This window comes from Camelus dromedarius, chromosome 4 (genome assembly GCF_036321535.1).
Source record: "Camelus dromedarius isolate mCamDro1 chromosome 4, mCamDro1.pat, whole genome shotgun sequence".
In the NCBI taxonomy this organism is placed as follows: Eukaryota; Metazoa; Chordata; class Mammalia; order Artiodactyla; family Camelidae; genus Camelus; species Camelus dromedarius.
In genome coordinates, this window is record NC_087439.1 from 72,525,991 (window position 1) to 72,535,160 (window position 9,170).

Genomic DNA, 9,170 nt, shown 5'->3' on the forward strand with positions numbered 1-9,170 from the left:
ATTATGTGCCAGGCACTATCATCAGTGGGAAATACAGAATTTATGTGCCTCAAAAAACTTATATTTCCAGTGGGGAAGGGGTGAAGAGAGATACAATAAATAACAAACTTAATAAATAATGAGTTATATAGTATGCTAGAAACAAGTACTACCGTCAAAAAAAAAAAGTTGAGCGAGACAGTGGACATCTAGTGAATTGTGATTTCTAAACGGGACAAACCAAAATAGGCCTCATTGTGAAGGCAGCGTTGGAGCAGAGACTGGGAGTGAGGCAGTCAGCCATGCATAGTGGTGGACAAAAGTCCTCAGGTGGAGGGAACAGCCAGGGTCAAGGCCAAAGAGTATAAAGTAGTATAAACAGTATGATCTCAATATTAAAAAATATATATGCATCTATTTGTTTTACTTATCTTATATATTTGCAAGAAAAATGTTTTAAAATTCTTAAATCTTCCAACTTATTTTCATGTTTCTCTAACCTGATCTTGTGATTATTTTCTATCATCTTTCATAAAGGGTGATTTGTAAGGTTTCTCAGTGGTCAATTTTATAAAAGCTGAGTTTCAATGCATTAATTCAGATTGCTGATGAAAGATTCAAGATAAGGAAAAAATAGCACAACTTTTTCCCCTTATGTCTTTTTTTTTGCTAATATCTCCTGCCAAGTGGTAGGAACCTTAGTTTGTGCAAAACACATGAAAATTAGAAGATGCCAAGGTTAGGTAGACCATTATTCATCGAGAGACCCTCTCACTTAATAGGCTCAAAGCAGATTCTAATAGAAAGATAAAATGTTTCAAGGAGGAACAATGAATAAGGGATATGGATAAACAATTAGCTTCTAATATTGCACAAACAAGAGTGTAATTCGAGTTTAAGACATACAATCAGCCAAAATCTTAGGTTACCTTACTTGCACAAACTCTCCCTTAAGAAACACTTAAGTAAAGGAGGAGTAAAAGGCTTTGATTTTTTAAAGAAATATCTACTGAAGTAGGATTGTAATAACCCTGTCGTTAGGGTAGAAATGTTATTCGTCTTATTTTTCAATGAATTTAGACTCCAACCATGGTGATTTCTCTTCTTATTTTTAAATTTAATGGCTTTGTATATTTTTCTAACATTTTTAATTTACATCAGTGTTTCTCAACATAGTTTTCCACTCCTCCCATCAAAACAGAAAAGCCTCAGCATATTGTTGCTGTATTTATTTCTCTCCCAAAAAAATTAAATAGAAATGATTGGCGCTATCAACTGAACACTTACAGTTAACTTTCCAGTGACAAATTAATCTACACAGTACCCAAGAGGAAGCAGAATCTATAAGGAAACAGGTTTCTGTTTTGAAGTTCCCTGAGAATATTATAAACAGAAGAGAAAAAAAGTGAACTCAGAAATGATTAACACCCATAGTCAGTGCCAAACACACAAAATCTTTTAAACCAAATTCCTTTTAAAAGTTTGTAGTTGGCCAGCTCATGGGGAACATAAATAAGGACAAAGCAGCAATAATTGATACTTTTAGATCTATAAATAAATACTTTATACATATATATTTTAAAACCCTAAACATTTATGGAGTAAGTTAAACACTGTTGGCTGATATATTGTGTGACTGGCCTGCGTATATGCATCATTGTTTAAAAATACAGGGACAACTCTTTGAACTATAGCCTCATGATGCCTTAGGAATCGTAGATGGAGGTAATTGGTACATCTTGGGATGAGGGACTTCTGTTTAGGTATTTAAATGGGTTACTGAGAGTTGCCTCTGCTTACTTCTCTCTCTGTAAATGAGAAGTAGAGTGTCAGGCACTTTTCCTGACTTTAAATAACTCAGTGTACTTCACACACAAAATTTTACCTCACCTTTGAAAAATAACTTCTAGTTTTAGAATGAGTCCTGTGTTGAGGAACCTGTTTTCATAATTTTTTACATTTGCTTGTGAATCTAGTTGGGATGATGGAAGATGAAAGTCTCAATCTGTAATAAAGTGTGTAACCTGTAATTGAAACATAGAGGACTTCGGCTTTGTCTCTGTGTGAGCTGCTGAAAGGCGCTGTTCTCCTGCAGAAAACTGGGAGCAAACAAGTCCCCTGAGATTCCTCTCACCTGGGCTGCTTCATTCCATGATGATGTTAACTTGGATCTTCTTTAATTTTCTCTCTGAATTACTGTTACTCTGTTTAATTCGGAGTTCAGAAATTGAGGCTCAGAATTCCTTGCAGAGCAGGAAGATGTCATAGTCATTTTACAGAAGGACAGCTGAGCAGAGGCAGTGCCCCTGAAGAGGTGGAACTTGAATTCAGACCCACGGAGAGCCATTCCCGGCCCTATGCTACACGGTATCACTTAGCTTTCTTTCCTGTGGATTTGGCCACATGCATAAGGGTTCTGCATTCTTCACGCCATGGGAACATCGGACTTAGCAATTATGTTTGAGTTTTATGGCTTTAGTCATCAAATGTCCTGTTTCAGCTGCGGTTTCTCTTTAGTACACACTCTAAAAAATTTAAATGTAATGATGACTAATTGCTTTTGGTGTAATAACAACTGTTTATATTTTTGAATCTGAGTTCCGAGTCTTTTTCTTGCTCTATTTGTTACTCTGAAGCTAGGTTTTTTCTTATTTTAACCTTCTTCATATTTTTGCACACAGAAACCTGCATGGTTCCTGGTACTCAGCAGGTTTTCAGTAAAAACATGTTTACTGAGGGAGTTGAACATTAGTTCATGAGAATCTCTTTATTCCTTCAAACTGTAATGTAATCCACAAATTTGAAGTTCTCTCTTCATCTATAAAAATGCCAAATATCCCAGAATACCACCTCAGCTCTCTCCTCATGCATCTTTTTAAGCTAGCCATCAAAAAGAGTTTAATATAATAAATAGAACTTATAAATACATCCTTTAGCAACTTCTGACCCCCTAAAATGAAACCCTTTCTGTGGACGAAAATATATAGAATCTTTTCACCTTTTATTGATTGAAGATGATGGTGCCTGGGACTATTTTTGAGATTAATTTTCATCTAAAGGAAAAAAAAATCCATGCATTTCGTCAGTGCTGCTTTTTCATTTTTCTAATGGGCTCTCCGCTATTGTTTTGTCTGAATGCAGTTTTTTATTTGTGTTATTCCAGACGTGGTCCTACCACAAGCATCTTTAAACCAGACATTAATAGCATAGTTCACAGTCATTACTGCCAGTGCTCAAACACAAATATTGCATTTGTGTTTGCAAAAGCTGCACATCAGATGTTAATTAAGTGCATTTTTTTTATGCTCAAACAATCTGGCATAAAGAGTTTACATCTATATCAGTTCACCATAAGGTCTCTACAATATCTGAATCACCAGCCGTACAGTATATGATAAATACAGTGTTTCCACACAAGAAAATAACAGAATTGTCAGGAAAACATCAGGCCTGTTATATTTCCCTGTGAAATAATAGCAACTGAATCTCAGTTTCTTTTTCTTTTTGATAAAAAAAAAGTATTTAACTGGGAGTAAACACCAATATTTAGAATGATAAATTTTTCATTAAAGAACACATGGAAAGCAAAATCATACCAAAGATTCTTTTGCCTTGTTTTTAGCTTGCTTCAGGGCGTTGTGACAGTTGCATTGGAATAAAATTGGAATTTCAGCTTTGCAGTGAGGAGATTCATGCTGCCGCCAGAGCAGCCGAGTGCCAATCTGCAGGAGGCAGAAGCCGAGCGAAACCGCAAACTGAGAAACAAACTTTCACATCAGGTTTCTAATTTTAGAGCAAAAAATGGAATTACTTTAATTATATGACATTTAACTAGAAATACGATATGCTGGGATTAATTAGCTCCCTTATTTAAAAAATTCTTACTAAGTTTAAATTAACATTAAAAAAATCAAATTCAGCATTTTAAATAAGGTCAGTGGGACTGCTGGATTTAAACGCAGAATTTGGTTCATTAGAATTGGATCACCATATTGGTGTTGGACTTGGGAAGGATTAAATGGAGGAATTAAAAAAGCATGCATTTGAGCAGAAAGCGGTTTTCCTTCCTTCCTTCATTCCTTCCTCCCTCCCTTCCTTCCTTCCTTCCTTCCCTCCTTCCCTTCTTCCTTTCCTCCTTCTTTTGCAGAAATGAGTCATGGCCTCCTAACCCCTCAGGGAGGAAACTCCTACCTGATTAGGTCAGAAACGTCTCAAATTCATTGACTGCCTCTGTTTTTTCACTGCTTGAATAAGATATGGTGATAAAAAATAAATAATTGTGTAACTAAGGTTTAATAGAAGAATTAAAATATAATAACAAGGGCATATAGAAAAAATGATCATTCTGTGTTGTTTAAATGATTACCTCTTGTTTACAAGAGAATATAAAAGTTACTTCTAATGTTTTATTTTTCTAAGAAATAATTAACTTTAAAGTATGCTTTTAAAGGAATCTTTTAAGTAGAGTTTTATTTTAATTAAGTACATCAGTGTTGGGATAAGTGTATTTTATGGAATTCGTGCTCTGGGCTTAACATCTCAACTTATTGTATCTTTAATAATTTATCTTAGTGATGAGTTTATTAGCAAGAATGATCAACTTTGGAAATTCTATGAAAAAGGGACAGTTATTGGGCACATGGTGGTAAAAGGTGCCTTAGAATTTGCTGGATGGAGAACTCAGAAAAAGTCCCATGTCTTTAGGGATGGAATGGCCTATGCCATACTGTGGGGAAGAAGAGCCCTGGGTCCATATGAACAAACTTGCCTTGAAAGAGACTTGCTCCCCCATGCTGATAAATTGCATGTGGTTATCTGAATGTTAACTGACATATCTAAGTTCTGGGACAGCAAAGCACGATAGGCTTGATAGGTATTTTGAACAGTACTTAGTGTAACCCCATATATGTATACTCTTCAGCAAAGTCTGAGTGTGGTCCAGATGTTTGTTTGAATAACGATAAAGATGAGGCCACATCTTGGGTCAGAATAGGGTGTGTATATCAGATACGAGGAAATGGGACTGTTTGTAACATTACCTGTTGAGGGGTGGAGGAGAGAGAAGCCATGCCTGGATGCTCTCCATTAATGAATGACATTAACATTGACAAAAAAAAAAAATTTCCAGTTGTACTCTGTGAAATGTTAAAACTGATATAATTCTCAAAGATATTTAGAGCAAGTGATTGGTATATGAGGTTGAGAGAGATATGTATTGACTGTTAGGAAATTTAATTTTTATGAAATCAGCATTAAGGAGAAATCCTGTAATCTGATTCATTCCTGCAGAATTCCCAGTAGGAAGAGGCCCAGCCTCGGGAGTTGAAATGTTTCATTATGTACATGTATGGGAAAAAGATGAAATGTGGTTTCCGTGTGCTGATTTTCTGTAAAACATCTATTAGTATGAGAGTACCCAGGCTGGGCAGCAAAGCCCCCAAACCACAGCTGTCTAGGGGGAAGTGAATTCAGCAGGATCTCTCGATGGATACTGACACCATGAGCAATAAGTTTGAAAGTAGCAAGAAAAAGTAATAACAGTAAAATAATGTTGAAATAGTAGCTATGGAATTGTCATGCTGAAGATGAGGTCAGCTTTTTATCCCCCAACAATCCCTAGTCAACTTTGCTTTTAGAAATGTAAAGTTCCCCCAAAATGAAGAAACTGCAAACCCAAGCTTTTTATATTGATGCTAATTTAACCGAGTTGTCCATCTTATAATGTAAACTATAATTAGAGCAGGGCTATGTATGTAACACGAGCTGCATCGTCCCCCAGGCAGGGGAAAGCTGGGCATTTGCCCCTGGGCTCTAGGGTAACAGCGCTCTGGAGCAGCAGTGGCAGTCCCTGGGGATGGAAGAAAGAGGTGCCTCCAACGGGTCATACTAAAAAGGTACGTGTAGTGGCTTGAACCCTGCCAAACCCACATCATCATGAGACACAAGAGTCCCTTTGTCCTTCCCAATTCCAAGGCTATTTGTCACTTTTTAGTGACCTCCTTTCCTAACCAAGACTGTTGCTGAGGTTCATTTGGATCAGATCTTAACCTAGCTCAGTGATGACAGGTCTGTGTTTGGGGAGGAAGGGATGGATACAGAGTGTGATTTACTCCTGTCTCCCAGACCCTGAGGTCTGGCACTGAATTCCAGCCCCTGTGGAGATGGCCTTGGAAATGAATGGAAAGCCAAGGCATTTTGCTGCTATTGATATTTAATTCTCAAGTGTGCCTTTTTCTGTTGAATATTTTGGAAAGTCTTGGTTCTTCTTAACCATCCTAGAAGAAACATACGGTACATTTAAAGTAGATAAAACTATCTGCTCGTAGCTCACATAGCTCTGTTATTTAAAAATATATGTGACCTTTAGAAAATTCTGGAGTTGATAATGAGGAATATTTGTATAATTTTAAAATGAAACCAAGTAAAGGAAACTCCTTGGGTTAAAATTGGCTACAGAATAGAATCTTCAAAATGAGGCTTTTGCTTTGCTTGGTTACAATGCTTTTCTAATGATTTAGGTATCGGCACCAGCCCATATGTGATGAACTGCAACGTTACCATCGACTCTCAAGACTTGGCTCTGGGACAAGAGATTGCTAGTGCCATTCGGGGCTCAAATGTGAATGGACTGAAGGGTGTCCAAACGATGGCTTTTCCTCATGAAGGGAAAATTGAGATAGCTTGCAACGTAGAGAGTTTTGAAGAACAAGAAGTTAAAGAAAGCTCAGAAGACTCTCGATACATGGCTTACAGTGTCCTTGGGGATCATTTTTATTATACATCTCCTCATTACATAGAAGCTCGGGTTAAAAAGTTGGCAAGTGACCAGGGAATTGGCACTATAGGGAGAGCACTGATTGGATTTACACCCCAAGAGTGCAAGGACTGTGCCGAACATGCTATAAAGGAACATATTGGGGAGTTCTGGAAGATACGGGGAGGTGTTTTCATGTGATCTGGTCTCAGGCTTCATTGAAATTTTAAGGAAAAATATCAACCCTGACAGAGTTTTCTTCTGGCCAGCAAAAATGAGGGGAAGATACAAGAGCCTTGGTTTGACCTGTGTATTGGAAAACTGAAGCACTCTCTGTTCAAAGACAATGGCAGGTGTTTATAGATTGTCTGTAATCACCTTGTGATATTTCTAGTCGTCATTAAAACCTCATGAGAGCTCCTCTCTATCAAGTTTATGCACTTGCAAGCACTGGAGCCCCCCTGGATCAGCTGGGTAAAATGGCCATGGTTGCTGAATCATCTTTAATTATCATGGACAAAACTAAAAACAGACCCTGGTTTTCCTGAACTTTTTATTCCCATGTCCTGTATTCAATTTTCATTTTTTGAGTAATCATTTTTAATATGTACTTTAAGAAAGGTCAAATACCGAGTGATTAAAAAGTGGGGAGAATTATAAAATAAAATTACTCTTTCAGAGCATGATTGTTCTTTCTTGCCTTCCTGTGTTTAGGATGATCTACTGTTCATCCTGGAGGTAACTCCAAAAGCCAGATTTGTCTAATTTTTTTATGTTTATGTGGGGAGGTAGAATGGTGGCGTGGGGCATGACTTCAAGGAATTATATTTATTCTTTTTGGAATTTAAATGGGAAGTCTGAAGATTTAGGGAATATATTGATCTTGAGCAAAGAGAAGGGTATTGGTGGAAGAATTTTATTTGAAAGAAATCAAAATATGTTGCCTCTTTGTGAACTAAAAGAGGCCCTTGTTGATTCTGGCAATTTTGTATAAATCCTTAATGCTTATATTGCTTTAGTACAAAGCACTTTATAGCCATAACGTACAAAGAAATGAGTTTTTACGTAGATTTTCTTTAGCAAGAAAGATTATGGTCTTGTCTAGTAACAGCACATGACATGAATTTATTTTAACTAAGAATAAAAAAGAAATTAAAGTCGGTCTTTTTATAGGATCCAGTGATCTACCCTAATTTTTTTTTACGTACATTTGACTCTTGAATGTGATCACATAAATTTTAATTCAGAATTATGCTTCTTTCGGTGTTTTATTTATGCTGTCAATATAAATACAACAAAGATGGAAAAATGATGGGCCAGGTATGGTTTTCAGGTGTAAGGAAGTTCAGTTGGCTGTGGTGAAGAGAACAGATGCTCTCTAGTTAGACCCAGTGGGTCTGGAAGAGCTGAGAAGCGGTCATGCCTTGTTTTTCTCTTCCTTTGGCAGAGGCCATGTGACCTCGTAGGACGAGTGCTGGACAGTGGATTCTGGCTTAGGTTCTGGTCTTTGCTGTTACCTTTCATGTAGCCATAGTTCCATTGCCTATAAAATAGGGAAAAGAGTTCCCACCCAGACTGTGTCCTGGGGTATTAAATGGAAGTACTTTGTGAGCTGTAATGTAAAAATGAAACGTATTATTGATGCTCTGTTCAGATCTCTTCTAGAGCTTTGCTTCAATTTGGTCATCAGTATTAAACAGATGAGAGAGAGTAAAAAGCACAGGATGTCACTGACTTATTTGGGGTTGTAGCAGGATGTTGTTACCTGGGTTAACTTCTCCAGATTCGTATCACTGCCTTCTAGACTGCCGGTTTTGAGCAAGGCCTGTTTAAAACCAAACATCTGTTTAATGAGTAGAGAGTTTCAGTTTTTGAAGATGAAAAAATAAATTCTGAAGATGGATGGTGGTGATGGTTGTACAATAATGTGAATAGTTAATGCCACTGAACTACACACTTAAAAATGGTTAAAATGGTAAATTTTACGATATGTATATTTTACTACAATTAATTATTAAAAATTATATATTAACTGTATAAAAGTTAAAAGAAAACAAAAAACTAAACATCTGATTAAGACAGTTTCACTAAGCCCACACTTTCTAAATATAACAGTCAAACTTCTAATATCCATTAAAGGGTACAATCATATAAAACCTGTTTTTCCCTTTTCAATCTATTATGATGGACTCTGCACTACATAAGAGATTTAGTTAATGGTTTCTAGAGTGGATGAAATTTGGCCTTTGAGTCAGCTGTCTTTTGAAAACAATAACTTACTATTTTTGTTATAAATAATTTTCAAAACCAGCACAATCATACTTCTTACCTCTTGTTTATATTGATTCCCCTGGTCTTTCTATTGCCTTTTCTCTCTTCCCCTTTTCTCTTGCTCAGCCATGGCTCTTTAGAAAACTGGAAACAGCTGTAAGTTGCT

At 36.7% G+C, this 9,170-nt stretch overlaps 1 protein-coding gene across 2 annotated transcripts in view; it reads left to right on the forward strand.

Moving 5' to 3' along the window:
• FTCDNL1 (formiminotransferase cyclodeaminase N-terminal like) overlaps positions 1-7,419 on the forward strand; it is a 33,382-nt gene extending 25,963 nt beyond the window's left edge. The window contains exons 6-7 of one of the 2 annotated variants that reach the window (XR_010380674.1): positions 5,759-5,873; positions 6,498-6,633. Coding sequence is in view for 1 of the 2 variants with exons in the window: in XM_031452053.2 (XP_031307913.1) it covers positions 6,498-6,934 (437 nt within the window). In the remaining variant the exon portion in view is untranslated. Of the gene's footprint in view, positions 1-5,758; positions 5,874-6,497 lie in introns of both variants that reach the window. The other variant, XM_031452053.2, reaches the window with a different exon arrangement.
• The last annotated feature ends 1,751 nt before the right edge of the window (positions 7,420-9,170 follow it).